Source organism: Falco biarmicus, chromosome 3 (assembly GCF_023638135.1).
Source record: "Falco biarmicus isolate bFalBia1 chromosome 3, bFalBia1.pri, whole genome shotgun sequence".
NCBI classification, from domain to species: Eukaryota; Metazoa; Chordata; class Aves; order Falconiformes; family Falconidae; genus Falco; species Falco biarmicus.
In genome coordinates, this window is record NC_079290.1 from 105,687,298 (window position 1) to 105,706,099 (window position 18,802).

The window sequence follows — 18,802 nt, forward strand, 5'->3', positions numbered from 1 at the left end:
CAGACCTGCCAGGTTCTAAGTTTACTATGGCCCCTTTTACAGTCCACGTTGGAATTCTGGACTGAGAAAAGGGAGAGTCATCGTCTTCTTAAAACAGGACCTTAAAGTTTAACGAAGGGCCAGGAAATGGAGCAAACGGTATTCCTCCATACACACATCTGAGCCAATCATGCAAAACAAAGTCATGAAAAGTCACTGTAAGGAGAGACCTTCTAGGAAGAAATCTGGTGATGCTTAATCCCTAGTGCTGCCCATCCAGAAGAAGGGCTGCTCTTGTCCTTCAAACGCGCCGGTCCCTCAGTGCAGGAAGATGCCCCATTTGCACTTGAGCGATGCCAAATCACAGAATTCCCCTACAGCCTGAGCCCGCTGAAGAGGGGGCAGATCACACAGAGGTCAGTACGCATTGGCGCTCACTCCTGTGGAGCCTCAGAATCTCTAAGATTGATACATACGGACAAAAGGGCAGGTATAATATTACATTAAAATTAAAACACATGGCCATTTACTTTTCAGACTCTTCACACAGATTCCCTCCTCCTCCTCCCCCATCTTTGGAGGAGGAGGAGCTTCCTAGGACAGAGAAGGTTTGCGGTTTCCCGATGGGATGAGAAAACATACGTGGCAAAGGTATTATACATTCCCCAGACATCACCCAATTCATAGTCGTAACCGGACAAAACCCCACCGAACCCAGACAGCTTAGTCTGTCCCTTGAACTAATCAGTATCTAGCAGCAGTTCTGACCGGTCAGCCTCTTCCAGCCCCAGCCGCCCGTGACTTGGTGATTCTTCGTCCCTGTTACCACAGGCCGGCGGGGTGGCCCGTCAGCCTGAGCAGCAGCAGTTCGGGGGAGCTCTCCCCAGCCTCCCGGCCGGTGTCCGCAACTCGCCCACCCGCCCAAGCAGCGCACCAGCACACCCCTCCCTCCCCTAGTCCAGAAAGCGCCTGCGCGAGCCCGTCCGGGAACGGTTCGAACGGCGAATGTCAAACTTGGAGTCCCGGCACTTCTGGCATATGTAGACCTCTGGGACATTCGACTTGCGGATTTTGGCGCAGGAGAGGTGGATCCAGGTATGGCACTCGTTACACTCGATCATCGGCCGCCCGGCGAAAGGCTTCATGCAGAAGCAAGTGACTAGGTCCCACGAGTCATCATCTGCAAAAAGAAATGGCAAGTAATGGTTTTAACTGCCAACACCTCCCGCCTGCACTGGGAATTTTGCTCTCCTTTCCCACTAGATTGAAACCTGGGTTTCAAAGACAAGCACTTTGCTGATTTTTTCCAGGTCTCTCTTGTGCAGGCAGAGACTCTCAGCAGTACAAAAGAGGCCATAATCCATGAGAGGAGAACTGCCTGCTTTTATAAAGTCACAGCTTCTCACTCAGTTTTACTGTGAAAGCAGCCAACCACCCCCCCATTCCCCCAAAAACCCCAACTACTACTGAATCCTGCCAGGCAGCACACCTTGGCGTTCTCCTCCCACTGCAAGTAAACTGCAAAGAGCTCGGCAAGAGCAGCACCACTTCCACCTGCCTAATCCCCTTCAGCCAGCCAGGCCACCTACCCGAATCCACCATGATGTCCTCATCATCACCAGTGCCATCCTCATCCCGAAAGACCACCTGCTTCCCCTGTCGAATGACCGTTCGTTTGCCGACACTCTGGATCTCCACCGTCTGCTCAGCCGTCACGGCAGGGTAGGAGACGCTGGATGGCGTGTCAGAGTCCCATACCGAGCAGTGCTCGGTCGCAGACTGAGGGTCACCCTCAGACGAGGGGCTCATCGGCGTCTCTACGTAAGAGTCCTCTGTCTCCAGGTCCAGCAGCTTCTCCTCATAGTCCTCCTCTGCAGACACTTCTGTTTCCCTCCTCTTCAGCTTCTTCTTCTTCCTGATCTTATCAATTTGCTTTCGCTCCGGCAGGAAGTTGCTGGGTTTTGCCCGCTGGAACAGGGAACCGTATGGTTTTGCTCGCTTAAGCTGACTAAAGTTCTTTCTGTTCTTGGTGGGCAGGGCAACGGAAGAGGGGATGTCATTGAAGCGGGGCTCCCAGCTATCACTGTCAATCGTGCCCCCAGTGCTGTTGGGAGGGCTGGGGCTGTTCCTTAGTGGCGTTTCCTGGAAAACATCGAGAAAAGCAGATAAAAGCCTTTAATTGGAGCCGGCTCGTGTGTGGCACTGAGGCACTGTGCCCTCTCCCCCGCAGCACTGCCTGGCGTGGCCCATCTCACCCAGGCTCCTGCTCTCCCTGTGCTGCCGCAGGGATCTCCCTCGCACCCTCCCGCAGGGATCCTGGGCAGGGAACGGCGACCCCGGGCTCCACTCTTCTCACCCCGCCCAAAGAGCGTCCCCCTCCCGGTGCCTCCAGCCCTCCCACCTGCTGCGGGTCCCCCTTTTGTCCCGGGGACGGCAGCCGATATTCGGGAAAAGCGCAGCAGACCCTGCCGCGGGGGGGGGGGGGGGGGGGCACGGGGGATCCCCGAGGTGGGGGGGGGGGCCGGTCCCGGCGCTTCTCACCTCCTGCGGGTACGGGATGTAGCCGGCGTAGGCCAAGACGAAGGTGCAGAACTTGTTGAAGTCCTCCACGGTGCGGTGCCGCCGGGAGGCGGGGGAGAAATCCTGCGGGAAGGGGGGTCAGCGGGGCCGGGCACGGCCGGGGGGAGGCGCCGCCGCCGCCGCTCCCCGCAGCCCGGCCCCGCCCGCCGCCGCCCCACCCCCAACCGCCACCAGCCGCCGGGCAGCCCCCCCCCCCGCGCCCCCCCCCGCGCCCCCCCCCCCCGCCGCTCTCGGTACCGGGCCCTCCGGCGGGCCGGCCCCCACAGCAGGGCACGGCGGGGCGTGCCGCCGCCATTCCTCACCCCGCCGCTCCGCGTTCGGGCGGCACAAGATGGCCCCGGCCCCGCGCCGGGGCGGCGGCGGGGAGTGGGTACCGGCGACCGAGCCGGGCCGGGTCGGAACGGGCCGGGTTGGGCCGGGCGGCGGGAGACGCCCCCCCCCCCCCCCTCCCGAGCCCACGGGGCCCGGCTCACCTCCGGGGCGAACGGGGAGGCGCAGGAGTCGGAGTCCATGTCCCGGCGCGGGAGGCGGAGGCGGGGCCGGGGCGGCGGCGGTAACCGGGCAGCGCCGACACCCGCGAACCGCTCGGTACCGGCGGGAGGCGGCGAAGGGGCGGCCGCCCGCGCGGGGGCCGCCGGGAGCCGTAGTCCGGGCGTGCGCAGTGCGGCCGCGGGGGCCGCCGGGAGCGGGAGCGGGGGCGGGGCGGGGGCGGGGCGAGGGCGGCGCTGAGCGGAGCCGAGCGGAGCGGAACGTGGAGCCCGGCGGTGAGCCCGGTGGCGATGTGGGGGGGCACCGGCGGCCAGGGGGGCACTGGCGGGCGGGAGCCCGCCGCGGAACCGCCGCTAAGGCGTTGGGGGGGGAGCGGCCTCTCCGCCGGAGGCGTGAGCCCGGGCCTCCGCCCGCGGTGAGGGCCAGCCCGCAGGGCCAGGGCCTGGCGTCTGAGGAAAGGCCCCCGGTGGGCGCGCCGGGAGGCGGCGGGGGTGCTGCTCCCGCCCGGGCACCGCGCCGGGGGACCGGGCCGCCTGGGCCCGCAGCGCTGCCGGCCCGCGGAGCTGCGGGCGGCTCCCGGGGGCCGCAACCCGGCGGAGTTGCCGCACGGGCCGCGTACAAACGCCGCCCGCCTCGGCGGGGCCCGCGCCTTGGGCTGCTCCGCGGGGCAGGGGGTGTTTTCCAGGGCTGCGTACTTCTGTCCCGCTTCCCGGGCTGGGAACGTTTCTCCCTGTGCTAACCCAGCCTGTCCTCTTTTTTTCTTTCTTTCCTTAGTCCTGTAAGCTGCTCCTGGGGTGACCCCTGAGGGGCTCCGCGCAGGGCGTGACACGGCGTGTGCTCCCACAGGCACGGCATGGCGGCGAGCACGGGCAGCGGCGCGACGGCGGCGGCCACCGGGGAGCCAGCGCACGCGGTGTCCCTGCTGCGGGGGCTGAGCGCGCTGCGAGCCGAGCGGAGCCTTCTGGATGTGACGGTGGTAGCGGGCGGCCGGGAGTTTGGGGCACACCGTGCCGTCCTGGCTGCCGCCTCCGGCTATTTCCGTGCCATGTTTGGCGGGGCGCTGCGGGAGGCACGGGCTGAGCGGGTGCGGCTGCACGGTGTGGAGCCCGAGTGCCTGGCACGCCTCCTCGACTTCGCCTACACCGGCCGGGTGGGAGGGCTGGGCCCCGACATTGCCGAGCGCCTCCTGCGCGCTGCTGACCTGCTGCAGTTCCCTGCAGTCAAGGAGGCCTGTGGCGCCTGGCTGGCACGCCAGCTGGAGCCCGCCAATGCCCTGGAGATGCAGGACTTTGCCGAGGCCTTCGCCTGCCCGGCACTGGCGGCTGCTGCCCACCGCTTTGTCCTGCGCCATGTGGGCGAGTTGGGCGCTCAGCTGGAACGGCTGCCGCTTCCACGCCTCCTCTCCTACCTGCGGGACGATGGGCTCTGTGTGCCTAAGGAGGAGGCCGCCTTCCAGCTGGCACTGCGCTGGGTGCGTGCTGACCCCGCCACCCGTGCCCCGCTGCTGCCCCAGCTCCTGGCCCATGTCCGCCTGCCCTTTGTGCGCCGCTTCTACCTGCTGGCCCACGTGGAGGGCGAGCCACTGGTGGCCCGCTGCCCGCCCTGCCTGCGCCTCCTGCGTGAGGCCCGCGACTTCCAGGCTGCTCGCCTTGACCGCCACGACCGGGGGCCCTGCGCCCGCATGCGCCCTCGGCCCTCCACCGGCCTCGCCGAGATCCTCGTCCTCGTCGGTGGCTGTGACCGTGACTGCGACGAGCTCGTCACCGTTGACTGCTACAACCCACGTACTGGCCACTGGCGCTACCTGGCAGAGTTCCCTGAGCACCTGGGTGGGGGCTACAGCGTCGCTGCGCTGGGCAATGACATCTATGTCACTGGTAAGGCGTGGTGGGGCGCAGAAGAACTGGTGTTAAGATTTCCGTTGAAAACACATGGTTCTAGCAGCAAGGCTTGGCTTTTCTTGGGGTAGCAGGGCGTGTGAAACTCTGCTCAGGCTCAGTACAACTGCAGCCTGAAGATGGGCGTAGGGACTCCTGGAGTCAGTGCTGGATTTAGCAGCTGATCTCAATCTGGGAGGTATTTTGTCGCAAGTAATGCTTCTGAGCACAGGGGCAGAAGTCACAGCTCTTGCACCAGTGGATCTTTCTAATTGCTCACTCTGGGGGACAGGAATGACTTGAGAGGGTTTTGAATTTCTGTCTGCGAAGAAGCTGTTTGGGTACAGAGCCCCATGAATCACAAATCCAGCGCGTGCTTGAGGCAAGAGGCGTGTCAGAAAGCCCCAGGTTCCTCAGCCAGTCACTGCCTATGAGTCACAGTACCTTCCCCAGCACAAATCCTGCCTCCTCGCAGTCCGCTGGGGCTATAATTACTTCTCTCAAGGTGACACGGATGTGTAATTTTGGCTGTTAATCCACGTGTAGATGCCTCCTTTGAACTACATCCCCATAGCTGGAGCAGCAGCCTTGCGGCAGCCTTAACAAACCAAGGCCTGGGAAACCAGGCGCCGCAGAACAGCTTGCTCTGGGTGTGCAGGACGCACTGACAAAGATTTGAAGGGCAGGTCAAATGCAGGTGAACAGAAAACTGTTTATTCCCTAGTCATGAGCAGAAAACAAGGATTTGCCTTAAGGGCAGAGCTGTAAAAATGATGGGCTACCACACAGCTCGTTTGATGTCCCTTATGTCCCTTGGGAGTTTCCCAGAACAATCCCAGGCAGGTCTGGGGGTGCCAATGCTGCTGGGAGCCCTGTGCTTCGGTGAGGCTGCTGCTGGTGGGGATCTTTGGTCGCTCTGCTTAGTGTTGGTGTAGTGCTGGCAGTGGGGAGGGTTGGAAGGCTTCCGTGCTGCCAGCCGTAATGCTGCCTGGGCAGCCAGGCACTGGTGAGCATTAGTGTCCACAACATTGCAGCAGCCTCTGGATAGTAGTGCAGCAGGGGTTGCAAAATGGGAGAGAAAATTGTTATTTAGAAGGATGGAGGTAGTCAGCCCTGGGAGATGTGTTTTGAGTTGTGTCTGAGTACCGACTAGGAACGACATGGGAAAAGTCCTTCCTGGCTGGCTGGGAAAGAAATGGTGCAAAGCTTCCATTAAAATCCTGGTGGTGCATGCCAGTGTCCTCCAGTACCAACATATTTTCATAATCTGTGGCCCCAGGAAGCAGATGAGTGGGGGTGGGTATTAAGAAGGCGTAGCTGGAAGACAGAGCAAAGATGCCAGTCCCGAGCCAACCCCTCTTCCATCACCCCCTAGTACTTCCCTTTGTGAAATCACACTTTGAAACGTGGCGTGCTGTGCTGCAGGCGGATCGGACGGCTCCAGGCTGTACGACTGCGTCTGGAGGTACAATTCCAGCGTCAACGAGTGGACGGAGGTGTCTCCCATGCTGAAAGCCAGAGAATACCACAGCTCCACGGTCCTGGACGGGCTGCTGTATGTGATCGCCTCCGACAGCACGGAGCGCTACGACCACTCGGTGGACAGCTGGGAGGCTCTGCAGCCCATGCTGTACCCCATGGACAACTGCTCCACCACCTCATGCCGCGGCAAGCTGTTTGCTATAGGCTCCCTGGCTGGCAAGGAGTCCATGGTTATGCAGTGCTACGACCCTGACAGTGACCTGTGGTCCCTCGTGAACTGCGGCCACCTGCCTCCCTGGTCCTTTGCCCCAAAGACCGTCACTCTCAACGGCCTCATGTACTTCATAAGGTGAGTAGCGGGAGCGATAACCTCCCTCCCTGTGTCCTCATGAGGCAACCCCGGGGCTTCCTTTTTTCCTCTTTTGCCTAGAGAGGTTGTGGATTCTCCTTCTCTAGAGACATTCAAAATCCACCTGGATGTGACTGTGCAGCCTGCTCTAGGAGAGCCTGCTTTAGCAGGGTGGTGGACTGGATGATCTCCAGAGGCCCCTTCCAATCCCAACTATTCTGTGATTCCCCGGGAAGGCATGTGGATTTGGTGGGTGGTCATAGGAGAGCACTGCATTGGGAGAGCGTGGCAGTGCTTCCTCTGGCGCAGGTGCGTCTGTAAACTGCCACCCCTCCGTCTTTTGCTTCTGTTGTAGCTAGACCTCAAAGAGCCACGCTTAAAACTGTGTAAAAATGTCTGAATCTAAACCCATGGGCTGGGGAACAGCCAGGTATAGATCCGGCTGAAGTCAGCAGCCCTGCTTGGAAATAGACTTCTCGGTTTTCTTGGCTTCTGGTTCAACCCCCACCCCTTGTTACTATAAATAAATGAGTAAGCTCCAAGAAAACGTTAAACTGTAGCGCAGGCGAGGACATCTTCCGTCTCAGCAGAGATAAGAGGAGTGAAGATGAAATGATTGGTCACTATTTTTAAGCGCCTTTCCAATTAGGGACTTAATTACCCATCTAGAGCTATCCTGGTGGCGCAAATACTTCAGTTATCCACTTAATTAAAAATAAACTGAAAGGCATGCTAGCACTGAAGCATCTCATCTTGTCACGTTGACTCTGAGCAAACAGAGTTCTGTGATGGCCTCCAGACCCTTTTCTTCTTTTCGTCTCCTCTTGGCTTTGCATAAAGCAGCAACTTCTACCCAAGGCATTTTCTTTGATTGATTTGGGTTCAGCCAAGTGTCTTGGTTCCTGGCAGTTGTTTGCAGATAGCCCTTGGAGTCACCTGGTTTTCAGTAAATACTGGCAGGGGTCTTCTAGCTCTTTGGCTATTTGTCACAAGCTGATTCTATAGGTTTTCCTTTTTCCATTTTAAAAGACTGATGATTGACACTTTAGCATTTCTGATCACTTATGCAGGAGTTAACAAGGAGATTATCGGGACCAAATTTTTCTCCCCTCATTTCACATGCTGTTCTGTACAGCTATAAGGTAATCTTTGGAGGACAGAGGAATAGGTTACCAGTAAAAGTCACAAACTCATTTTTTGGTTACTTTTAATAGCTCAGGCTAAAGCTTCTGACTGAAGATCCCCTCTAATGGGACTAGTTTTATAAGTATAAATACAGCACAGCAGGGGGGCTTAGGTCTTCCGCTGCATCCTTCTTGGAGCTAGCCCTGAGATGGGAGCGGAGCTTCTGGCCTGTCACCTTGTTTCCCTTCCATTTCTTCAGGGTTTTCAGCTTCAGACTTGGAAGCATTTGACTCGCCTGCTGCTGTTAGTTACGGGCAGTGATGTGAGCAGCAGCGGTTTGTTCAGGTACAAAGGGCTCGGCAGCAGCGCTGTGTCCCAAGGCAGGTGCCAGCTCTTGGTTCTGAGCAGTTCGGAGGAAGAAGGGTTGGTCTTGGTGCCGCTCGGTGGGGCTTGGAGCGCTCACATACATGTGCTCGTGTTAAAGATGTTTCGTTCAGATGAGTATCAGCTTGGTTCCAGGCACATCGCAGAAGTAACTCAAACTAAAGAAACTGGTTTTCAGGCGTGTGTCTTTCGGGTACCTTAGATACGCTTGTGTGGAACGTACCCAGAAAGCCCCGTGGCACGCAGTTGGCTGCGCCACAGGCTTAGCAGACCGATTGCTGATGTAATAGTTTGCTGAACAGGCACTCCTGTTGCAGGTCAGACTTCTTATTTATTTTCACTCCCTCCCCTGCTCAGATTCACATGAGCAGTCGATAGCAGTACCTAGTGACCAGCACATGTCAACGCACCATGTCACGATAGATACAGAGACAATGAAATATTCCTTGCAGCCTTTTGAATCTGTCTATAGCAGGACTGTCTTGCAGTAAGTGATGGCACTTCTCCGGCTGCCCTGACCTTGTCCTCTTCACATTCCTGTGTCAGCAGCATGCGTTTCTGCAGCACAAACTTCCTCACCTGTTGCTGTCGCCCTCCCATGTCGCGGGTGGAACGGCTGAGAGAAGCCTTGGGGGATTACGCTGCCACCACCAGCTCTTCCCTCACGGTCCAGTCCTCTGGCCCATCTAAATTTGGCGTTGGCAAAAAACTCCAACAGTAGGGATGCCATTACTTTGAAGTACACAGAGGTTTAAGCCTCTCCAGCACAGCAGTAAATTTTCTTCTAGACCCTGAAGTACTTGGCACTAAAGCTGTATTGGTCTGGGTGGGAAATGGCATGTGCTGTCAGTTTGCTCTGTTTCTGGTCATTTTGTCTGCTGCCTTCCCTCCTAGGCAGTGTCCTAAAACTCAGCGTACACCAGACAGTATAGAGCACATTGCTTTGCCTGTAGAGAAGCTCCGGAGGGGCACTCGTGCTCTTTGGGTGTAGGTCACTGGCTCTGAGAATGGGCTGTGCTCCTGCGCTAATATGTGGTACATGCACAAGGCCTGTGCCAGCCTGCCTCGTGGGCAGGGGCACACCAGAGAGCTCCAGGCGTTTCCTGGGGCTGAGCATCACGGCTGGCGCAGGAGAAGGCTGGGGTCTGCGTCGAGACCTCTGCATTTGTACAGGAACCCTTCGGTCTCCGATACAAGTCATGGGATTGGAGCAGAAGTGCTTGCGGTGGCATTTCAGGCTGTTGAACTGGGGGCTTCACAAGACGGGAGGTTTGTAGAACTCAGAAGAGTAATTTTGTGTTATCTCCCACAGAGATGACTCTGCTGAAGTGGATGTTTACAATCCAGCAAAGAATGAATGGGATAAAATCCCTGCCATGCTTCAGGTAGGACGCTTACCGGCCTATGGGATGCCCATCAGTGTTAAAAATTGGCTTAAATTCCCTTTGGAAAACCAGGTGCTCTTTCAGTTGTAACCCCTTGCATGTGAAACGCATTTCAGCGTATCGGAGTCACCTGGAAGAAAAAATCCTGGCCTGTAGTTGTGTGGCCGGGTGTTCAGCCCAGCGTGCAGGAGCTGGGTGCCACTGGAAAGCTCTGTTCCCCCCGTGGTTTGGTTCAGAGCCAGCAGCTGGTGGGTGCTGAGCCCGGTCCCAGTGAGCAGTTGTGGGACAGTACCCAACATTTCATTGTCTGCCTGCTTGGGCAAAACCCTCCTTTCTGATTGTTTATGTTTATTTTTATGTTGTAGGTGCATGTTGGGGGGAGCGTGGCTGTGCTCGGCGGGAAGCTCTATGTCTCTGGCGGCTACGATAACACGTTCGAACTCTCAGACGTCCTGGAAGCCTACGACCCCGAGACACGAACGTGGAGCGTGGTGGGCCAACTCCCCGAGCCCATCTTCTGGCACGGCAGCGTCAGCATATTCCGGCAGTTCATGCCAGAAACCACACAGGAGGATGACGGCATCACGCTGGACAACACCATCAACTTGAACAGGCAGCGTGAAAACCTTCACAACCAGAACCTTAACGAGCTTCGTTAGTGGGGGAAGGCGCTGTCCCCCTGGCTTGAGGCGAGTTCGCTATCCAGAACCTGTGTTGCTTTGAGAGAAGGCAGAGGCAAAGCAGTGCCTGGAAACAAAAAAGTACTGATCGTAGAGGGAGTGAAAACTGAATGCTTGACGTGCTGTTGTGGAACCGCAGCCGGCAGCCAGCCAGGCCTCCGCTGCAGCTTCCCTCGGCCCTTCCCTGGGGCAGGAGGAGGCACCGCGCTGCCCGCAGAGACCCAAGAGGTGAACTCTGAGGAAAGCGAGCACGTTGAATGTCGCCGCAGCGTCGCAGCTTATGGCTTTTGGTCAGACACCTTTCGCCTGGAGTTCCTTCACCCCGTAACGCTTTCTTTGCCACCAAACTCCTTTCTTCGGTTTCTTTTCTTGGGAGGGGCCTGTCTGTTAGGACGGTGGTCTGGAACCCCTCTGTCCTGTGCCTCGGAGGAAGACAGACTTCCCGTGCATGCCTTCCTCTGCGTGGTTAGAGCGGGGAAAGGCCTTGCCATGAGAAGCTGGAGGTCCGTTAGGGGCCTTTCCTGCCTGTTGCTGTGGTCCTCAGTTCCCCTTCATGCCTTCAGGAAGAGCAGGCATCCTGTAGCAGGGACCTCGCTGAGGTCAGGTGATGCAGCTTCACCTTCCCCTCTCTCTGATCCTTAGTTCTCCCTGTGTTTTGGTGAGGTTTTTTAAGTTGTGGCGTTTAAATTTCTGCAGGTATTTGTTTTCCAACCCTTCCTAACAGAGCACTTTTCCTTCTCAGAAGAAACACCCTTATTTATCTTTTAATCGTGTTCTCCCAACTAGATTGTTTCCGATCACCCCAGCTGTGCCCCCCTTTAAGGCGAGAAGCAAGTACCCCCCTTGGTTGGCCCCAGGAGCAGCTGCCCCGTCGGGGAGGAGCCCTTCTCCCTTCCAGGTGGGACCCGGTGCCTTGATATGGAGCTGAACTAGGCAGAAAAAGCCCCTTCTTGTGGCGAGGGCTGTTTGCTGGCGGTTCTGCTAGGCCGAGCCCTCGGCCAGCGTGTGGGGTTGGGCAGGTTGGCCCTGTGCAGCAAGGGATGATTTTTGTTTCTTCACCATTTTGAAGGAGCTAAGTTTTTTAGTTTAGGGAAAAAAAAAAAAAAACAAACCTAACACCTTACCAGGAAAGGTGAGCGCAGCTTCCTCAGGAGATTCTCTGCCAGCTTGCAGCATTGCTGGCAGTGTTGAGACACCGTGATGCAGAATCGCTTTCAAATTCATCGCCTCCTGTGAAGGAACCCGCCAGACCTTTGGAGAGGTGTCGTGCCCGTCGTGCCTCCGGTTTGCGGGAGCTCTCAGGATCTGGGCAATCAGAAAATGCCGCTGAGGCATTTTGGTAAAGGTGTAGCAGGTAGGCAGAGTGTTGCAGATTGAAAGGTAGTTATTTTAGGGGTTTTTTTCTTCTTCTTTGGGGTTTGCTGGTATTTTTTTTGGCCTGTGTAAGATTTGCCTTTATACTTGCCCAAGTGACCTAGCTAGCTCAGGCTGTATTTCCTCTATCTACCTTAGCTGAAGAGAAGCTGCGCGCAGTTTACTGGCAAACGTTTCTTTAAGGAGCAAACAGTCAAAGCCGCGGTAGGGCCCGCCTCAAAACGAGCGTCGCACCTTTGGGAGAACTGCAAAGTGTACCAGTGGCCGAACGTTGGCTGGATGTGTTCGCTTTTTCAGTCTTTTCTTCTTAACCAATAGGAAAAAAAAAAATTGCATTTAAGCTTAATTGGGAGATGGAAAGCCCATTGACTTGATCACATGCCCTCTGGCTTGCCCTTGGATCGCCTCGTGCCGCAGCCCCATCTCCACAACATCAGCTTCTTCACAGCTTTAAGAACATCTGTTGTGCCCCGAGTGCTGTTTTATGCCACGCTCCTCAGCTGTGGAACTTGGGAAAGCCGTTTGCGAAACCCCGGCTGTTCTCCAAGCCTGAAACTTTGACAGTGCCTTGAAACCGCTGCGCGCCAGCGGAGGATTGCGGAGGGGCCTTGCCTGGCTGCTGCAGCCTCTCGGTTTAAAACCCTCCCCGGCGCTGCTGTGGGCTGGGAGGCGCGGGGGAGGCGCGGGGGCCTCGCAATCCAGGGTGGCTCCTTCGTTTCTGGGAGTAATGGCCGTGTCCTGCCACGCCGAGCCAGGAGGCCAGAGCAGCCCATCCCCGTGGCGCCATGTCGTGCCTGGAGGGAGACGGCGCGCGCTGCGCAGCTGGACTCGTGTTGCAGACTGAAGTATTTATGCTGAACTATAAATAGTACGCACACTCTGTCTCGTACTGTAGTGCTCGCTGCTAGACCTGCCACCCCCAAATTCCCCAACTGGCTGAACAGTTACCAATCTATATTTATTTTTTGTAAAATTCATTGTGTCTGCATCTTTGAGTACAGTTTAAATACCATCCTTTGAAACAAAGGCATTTTACAGATAATGTATTTTTATTCTGAGTTTGTTTTTAAATTTACTTGCAGCAGTCAAGTTAAATAAAATGTGTTACATAAATCTCCCTTTTCTCTTTGGGGGGAAGGTTTCTGGAGTCAGTTCTTACTGTGACATTTCTCTTTCTAGGCCTGAGGTGCATTTGAAGTGGAGCCTTTCAGCTATCTCGGCGAGTAACAGAGGGAAAGGGGAGAGAGTGTGGCTGTGATTTTGGGGCAGTTGGCTGCAGGCGGTGCTCTTCCCCCCTCTGGGAATACACAGAACAGTTCTCAAGTGTTACAGCAACCCTGGATCCTGCTGCTTCAGAGAAATAGAAATCTTCACACCTAAAAACCAGAGCTGAGCATTGTTGGGCTCCTTGAGATAATGTGTTTCAAGCTAAGCAGCAGCTGAATTACCTGGATGGTGAGAAGGTGAAGGTCCGGCCCTGCCTTTCATGGGCTCCAGGAACAGCAGTTGGCAGCAGTTTGACAAAACAGAGCAGAACTAAGGCACAAATTTAACGCAGGGAACAATCCTTTGGGCAGGTGTTGAAGGAAAGGGGCAGAGCCATGCTCTTCGGGGCCAGGTAAGCTTTAATGCCAGCCTCCCGGCTCAGAGGCGAGGCGGGAGCACCAGAGGAAAGGGGAGGCATGCGCCAGCCATCCTGCCAGCCGCAAACGAGAGCTTGAGCTCGTTAGAAAGCAATTCAGTGTTACACAGAGAGGCACCGGTCCCCTCCTGCCTCACACAGCACACGTACGTTTATTTCAGTAGCTTTGTGGTTGTTGCTTCACTTGGGAACCGATTACAACTTCGTTGTAACTTCATTTCCCTGCCATCTGGGGCAGGAGCTGGCAGGGAAGGAGGGGGAGGAGTGGATGCACAACATGAAAAGAACAAGCGTGGCAGAGCGGCTCCGGCCTAACGCTTTATTGTGTTTTGGGAGGAAGGACGCGCGCAGGCGGTCGCGCTATGTTTCACAGTCTTCGGGAATTGTTGTTGTTATAATTAGCGACTGCTCAATCACATCTGCCGTAGAGAAGTTCTCGTTTGAGCAGAGTCTCTGCATGGGGATCTCCTCGGGCAGGGAGCCACGGGCCAGGGACTCCACTATCACCTCGGCTGAGCCCACCTCCAGCTCTGGGGGCGGCTGCAGTGCCACCACCACAGCCTTCTCGTCCTCGATGATCAGGTTCCGCAGCTTGCGCTGCCGGGGGTTGTAGTTCTCCACCCGGTCGTGAATCTCCATGTGGCGCCTCAAGTGAGCCTGCAAAAGTGAAAGGCACAGTGAGGGCTGGCTCCCGGGCGCAGCACTCCGTGGGGGTCCCCAGAGCCGGGGACGGCCTCACCTGCCGGGTGAACTTGTAGCCACACTCGGTGCACTCGAACTTCCTCACGCCCTTGTGCCGGCGGACGTGGACGCGCAGCTGTTCGACAGCTGAGAAGGGAACCCAGAGCCCGTTGGCAGCAGCACCACGTACTGGCTCGCAGCGCCACCAACCCACGCCGTGGAAAGACGGGCAGCTTCGCCAGAGCCACGCGCAAACTCCACGCCTGGCCCGTTACCTTTGAACGTTTTCCCGCAGATCTGGCAGAAGTGGGGCCTCCCCTCCTGGTGCCGGCTGGCGATGTGCCTCAGCAGCGGCCCCTTCTCCGTGAAGCGCTGATCGCAGAACTCGCAGCGGAAGGGGCGCTCCCCGGTGTGGGTCCGGTTGTGCTTGTCCAGGCTCGCTGCCATTCGCAGGGAGAGAGAGGGGCAGAGCTGCGGGTCAGCGGCGTGGCGCGTGCCCCCTGGCCCACGGCTCAGGTACGAGCCGCACCACGGCAACGACCGCAAGTGCCCAGCGCAGTCGGTCTGTGCCAGGCGGGTTAGGAAGGCTTAGAAGCAGCACAGGCAGCAGCCTGCTGCTTCAGGCTAAGGGTTACTGGGGGAAATTCTTTAATTTCTTCCTCTTTTGTGCCGTGGGGGCGAAGGAGGTAATGGGAATGTGCCTTCCTCAGCGGTAGCACACACTCAGAAGAGCGTGGCTTTGCTCCCTGGGGGAAGCAGGCAGGAGGAGAAGGTGGGTTTTGCAGCAGGGCTGTTTTCTGGACATCCCCGATGCCCCAGCCGCGCGCCTGGGGTGTACCTTGCGTCCTGAAGGTCTTGCCGCAGAGGTGGCACTGGAAGGGCTTCTCGCCGGTGTGCGTGCGCAGGTGCATGTTGAGGTTGGCTTTCTGGGTGAAGGCGTGGTGGCAGAACTCACAAACATAGGGCCGCTCGTTCCTGCGAGCAGGGGAAACGCTGCCATCAGCTCTGCCTTTGCCCGCTGCAGCCCCTCGGGTCAGCTGCTGCTCCTTGCCCGAAGTTCTTGTCACTAAATCCCGCTTCAACCCATCTCGTCCTACAGCATTTTGGAGGCCCACAAACGCTACTCTGCAGCCACGGGCTCCCGAGCAGAAGCCTCCCGCCCCTTGTCATAACCAGCCCAGGAAATGGGCATGCTAAGGATGAGCATGGAGAGCAGCTGCTGGTGTGCGCTGGCTGCTTTGGTAACTTGAATTAGCTGAGCTGATGAGCTCCAGACATCGCCTGGGTTACTACAGTCGCACCCCCAGAGGAAGCGCCAACAGTCTGCTCTTCATCTGGAAGGGAGAAAAGCAGAATGCCGCCCGGCCCCTCGCCAGGTTTCTGGCAGAAGTTTCAGGCCTGCACCTCTGGGAAGGGGCTGCTTTCTGCCCTCCAGCCAGCTCCTCCCCCCAGCACCACCCCGCCGGGCCCTCAGGGGAGGAAGCACAACCAGGAGAGCCAGGGTGAAGCAGGTGAGGACACGGTCACGTCGTACCTGTGTTTGGCCTTGATGTGCATCTGCAGGCCGTTGCGACTCGAGGCCCTGTGCCCACACTCCTCGCAGACAAACAGCTTCTCTCCCCGGTGCTTGAAGGCCTCGTGCAGGCGCAGCTCTGTCCGAGACAGAAAGCACTTGGAGCAGGTCGAGCACTGCAAGGCCACAGGAGAGCGCAGGGTTAGGCAGCTCGCCCGGGCGCGGTTTGCAGCGTACACTCACAACAGAGCCGCTCGCTGCCCAAGACCTGTCCCTCCACCCGTCACTGCCGCTTTGGGGCCCTCCCCACGGCCACCTGCAGCAGCACCCCCAGCTCCAAGATGCCTCATGAGATGAGACACCCTGACAAAGGTGAAATGCTGGCCAGTGTGTGGGTCTGTCAGCCAAAAAAATGATGAGGGCTGCTCCTGTATCCCCAAAAAAATTTCCAGCAGCTCTGGAACTCCCTGCCTCGCCAAACAGAGCCGGCAGGACAGTGGGTGCCATTCTCTAGGCCAGGCCCAAGGACGGGGCTATTCCCTCCCAAAAGCCCACCGCTGCCCGCCTGCTCCCCTTACTGCGTGGGGCTTTGGTGCGCCATGCAGCTTGATCATGTGGCTCTGTAGGTCCTTCTTCTGCATGAACTGCTGGACACAGGAGGAGCACTGAAAGACAAGAGGGGAGAGTCAGCTCCCAGCTGCCCCCCAAACAGCAATTTTGGTGCGAGGAGAGGTCCAGCAGCGCGCTGGTGCAATGGGCAGGGGAGTACCATTCTGACAGAGATCACTAATCCCTGGTAAGGCCACAGAATGCGGCTGCCTTTGGTGCCTCCCCGAAGCACATTCTGCTCTGAGATGGGGAGCGACCCTCAGCAGGCAGCCACAGACCGGGGAAGGGAGCGGGTACGCTCGGTTCCCCATCGGCTGGGCCAGGCTGCCCCAAAACAGCAAGGCTCGCCCCCTCTTCCTTCACACCAGTGTCCAGCAGCCATTTGTAGGGATGCTGAAGGCTGGCACTGCTGACCTTGTATGGCATCTCCCCCGTGTGCGACACCATGTGCAGCCGCAGCTCCATTCGCCTCTTGAACACCTCCTGGCAGACTGAGCATGTGAAAACCTGTTAAAAGGCAGGGGAGGCATCAGCTTCCACAGAACCAAGAGTCCGACGCAAAGCCCCCAGCACAAACCACTGGTTATGATGTTTAACCTGTGCCCACAACAACCTGGATCTTTCACAGTACAGAGAGTAGCCTTCTAGGCTTGAGAAAACAGGCAAAATGAGAGTTGTCTGGTAAATTGGACAAAAGCTGCCGCCATCCACTTTGGCAGTGGACGTGGGGGGAGGTCCTGGCTGCAGCGCACATGCCATGCAGCGGTGCTGAGGGCTTTTTGTTTGGCAGCAGTGTGATGTGGACTGTGGCTGGACAACGGTTCCAATTATGCTCCTGCCAAACGGCACCCACTTTCCAGACTGCCAGCGGCAGCTTCCCGGGTGTACCTGCTCAGATCGGTTCATGCAATTTCTGGCTTCGTGTTCCAGGAGATTCTCTTTTCTAAAATAACATTTGCCGCATTTGGAACATTCAAATGGCTTTTCTCCAGTGTGTTTCCTAGGGGGAATACAGAGAACATCAGTCACTGCCGGTCCAACAGCAGAGATGCACGAATGGGCCCAGCGAAGACACTGGGAAGGAACTGGGAAGGGAGGAGGAAGGACCAGACAGCTTTCACACACCGTCCACCCCACACCAACATTCAGTGCCCAGAAGCCGCCTTTTATGTCAGCTTTGCTGATCCCATCAGAGCACAGTCGAGCTGTTTGTGCTTGCTGCGCTCTGCAAAACCTCGATTTCGTAGGGCTGAGGTTTGCCCCTCACAGACGAGCGAAGCACCCTCTCTGCAGGCACCCGCTTTGCTCTCCGCTATCAACTGCGAAGCTCCTCACAGCACCTGGCCGGTGCTCCCCACAACCCAGGCAAACTCCCCCCCAGCCCCTGCTGATTTTGAAAGCCCAGAAGGAGAATTTTCCATCATCCACCTGCAGCCGGCATGTGCTCAACACCTTCTCTTTGAGTCAGGCTGCTCCACTGCCCGAGAGCAGAAGCTCCGGGCAGTCAGCACAGCTCGCAGAAGCATTTCAGAGACATGTAAACCCCGCCCCAGCTCAGAGCAAGCCCACCCTGGTGGGGCAAGCAGAGGGGACCTCCTTTTCCACCCTGGGGGACAGAGGGGACCTCGTTTTCTATCCCAGGGGGCACCAAGGCCTCAAGACCGGCCAGCGAGCCAGGCCAACCGCTCACCCCCTGTGGAAGAAGTGGTGGGAAGAGGCGGAGCCTCGTGGGGTGGGGCCCTACGCGCGAACACGAGGGAAAGGAAAATTCGGAGCGTTTACCTGTTGTGCACTTTAAGGTAATATTTGCTGAGGAAGGTTTTATGACATGTGGGGCACTCAACCGGCACCGCTGTACCTTTTCTGCTCCCCAGCGTCCCCGCCGCCCCCGTGCTGCCAGGCACCTTCCCTGGCAGGGGGGTCTTTTTGCTCCGCAGGGCTTTTTTCTCGGGAAGGGACTCGGCGTCGCTGTCCCCCCGCCCGTCGTCGCCCGCCGCCGCCTCCTCCGGGGCCGGGGGGGTGGCCTGCGAGGGAACAGGCGGCCGTCACCGCGCCTCCCCCGCCGGGCGCTTGCCCTCTCCCGCTCTCCGCGCCCCCCCCCCCCCCCCCCCCCCGCTCCCGTCGCCCTCACGCACCGCCTGCCCGCCGGGCTGCGGGGCTGCCGAGGCCGCGCTGTCCGCCTGCCCGGGGCGGCTCGGGGCGGCGCGGCGGGGCCGCTGGCGGGCGGCGGTGGGGCGGAAGGCGCGGCAGAGCGCCACGGCGTCGGGCACGCCGAGCTGCTCGGCGGCGGCCAGCAGGCGCGAACGGTTGTGGGCGGTGAGCGCCAGGCGGCCGGTGTAGAAGAAATCGAGGAGGAGCTGGAAGGTGTCGGCGAGGCCCTCGGGCAGCACCACCGGGCCGCCGGGGCCGCGGGCGCGGAAGAAGCGGGAGCAGCTGGCCAGCACCGGCCAGTGGGCGCGGAACTCCCGACCGCCCACCCCCAGCGTCGCGTCACAGAACTGCCCCGCCGCGCGCTGCCGGTTCAGCTCCCGCAGGACGCGGACGCTGTGTGCCGCCGCCGCCGCCATCGCCGCGCCGCTACCGGGCCCAGCGCGCCGCCGCCATCTTGGCAGCACGCCGGATGTGACGGCCGGGCGCGGCGCGCCGGATGTGA

At 58.4% G+C, this 18,802-nt stretch overlaps 3 protein-coding genes across 5 annotated transcripts; 1 reads left to right on the top strand and 2 right to left on the bottom strand.

The window, feature by feature from the left end:
* Window positions 1-240: 240 nt before the first annotated feature.
* Window positions 241-3,199, bottom strand: PHF13 (PHD finger protein 13). Its single transcript, XM_056331857.1, has 4 exons — window positions 3,033-3,199; window positions 2,521-2,622; window positions 1,569-2,121; window positions 241-1,159 (listed from the first exon to the last, which is right to left on the bottom strand). Exons 1-4 carry the CDS (start codon window positions 3,069-3,071, stop codon window positions 933-935), a joined length of 921 nt encoding a protein of 306 aa, XP_056187832.1. The 5' UTR covers window positions 3,072-3,199; the 3' UTR covers window positions 241-932.
* A 64-nt stretch (window positions 3,200-3,263) lies between these two features.
* KLHL21 (kelch like family member 21) lies at window positions 3,264-12,817 on the top strand. Of its 3 annotated transcripts, none has more exons than XM_056330139.1 (5): window positions 3,264-3,323; window positions 3,823-4,925; window positions 6,351-6,756; window positions 9,578-9,650; window positions 10,016-12,817. In XM_056330139.1, exons 2-5 carry the CDS (start codon window positions 3,902-3,904, stop codon window positions 10,307-10,309), a joined length of 1,797 nt encoding a protein of 598 aa, XP_056186114.1. In that variant the 5' UTR covers window positions 3,264-3,323; window positions 3,823-3,901; the 3' UTR covers window positions 10,310-12,817. The 3 variants fall into 3 exon arrangements, with proteins under 3 accessions (XP_056186114.1, XP_056186113.1, XP_056186112.1); XM_056330138.1 differs by having other exon boundaries at window positions 3,266-3,323; window positions 3,895-4,925; XM_056330137.1 differs by lacking the exon at window positions 3,264-3,323 and having other exon boundaries at window positions 3,346-4,925.
* Window positions 12,818-13,651: 834 nt separating this feature from the next.
* On the bottom strand, window positions 13,652-18,791 carry ZBTB48 (zinc finger and BTB domain containing 48). The gene is made up of 10 exons (XM_056330136.1): window positions 18,285-18,791; window positions 17,932-18,173; window positions 17,038-17,149; window positions 16,564-16,656; window positions 16,119-16,205; window positions 15,562-15,716; window positions 14,866-15,002; window positions 14,303-14,467; window positions 14,086-14,174; window positions 13,652-14,003 (listed from the first exon to the last, which is right to left on the bottom strand). The coding sequence occupies exons 1-10, from the start codon at window positions 18,714-18,716 to the stop codon at window positions 13,707-13,709; spliced, it is 1,809 nt and encodes a 602-aa protein (XP_056186111.1). The 5' UTR covers window positions 18,717-18,791; the 3' UTR covers window positions 13,652-13,706.
* Window positions 18,792-18,802: the final 11 nt, after the last annotated feature.

What these genes read in the sequence shown, in the direction of transcription:
- PHF13 (XM_056331857.1), bottom strand. Translation starts at nt 3,071, where the DNA reads ATGGACTCCGACTCCTGCGCCTCCCCGTTCGCCCCGGAG. An exon ending in ACATCCCGTACCCGCAGGAG is followed by an intron (nt 2,122 to 2,520) that starts GTGAGAAGCGCC and finishes GATGTTTTCCAG; the next exon opens with GAAACGCCACTAAGGAACAG. An exon ending in GGACATCATGGTGGATTCGG is followed by an intron (nt 1,160 to 1,568) that starts GTAGGTGGCCTG and finishes TTCTTTTTGCAG; the next exon opens with ATGATGACTCGTGGGACCTA.
- KLHL21 (XM_056330139.1), top strand. Translation starts at nt 3,902, where the DNA reads ATGGCGGCGAGCACGGGCAGCGGCGCGACGGCGGCGGCCACCGGGGAG. An exon ending in CAATGACATCTATGTCACTG is followed by an intron (nt 4,926 to 6,350) that starts GTAAGGCGTGGT and finishes GCTGTGCTGCAG; the next exon opens with GCGGATCGGACGGCTCCAGG. An exon ending in GGCCTCATGTACTTCATAAG is followed by an intron (nt 6,757 to 9,577) that starts GTGAGTAGCGGG and finishes TATCTCCCACAG; the next exon opens with AGATGACTCTGCTGAAGTGG.
- ZBTB48 (XM_056330136.1), bottom strand. Translation starts at nt 18,716, where the DNA reads ATGGCGGCGGCGGCGGCACACAGCGTCCGCGTCCTGCGGGAGCTGAAC. An exon ending in CGCAGCCCGGCGGGCAGGCG is followed by an intron (nt 18,174 to 18,284) that starts GTGCGTGAGGGC and finishes GTTCCCTCGCAG; the next exon opens with GCCACCCCCCCGGCCCCGGA. An exon ending in CAAGACCTTCAGGACGCAAG is followed by an intron (nt 14,468 to 14,865) that starts GTACACCCCAGG and finishes TGCGAATGGCAG; the next exon opens with CGAGCCTGGACAAGCACAAC.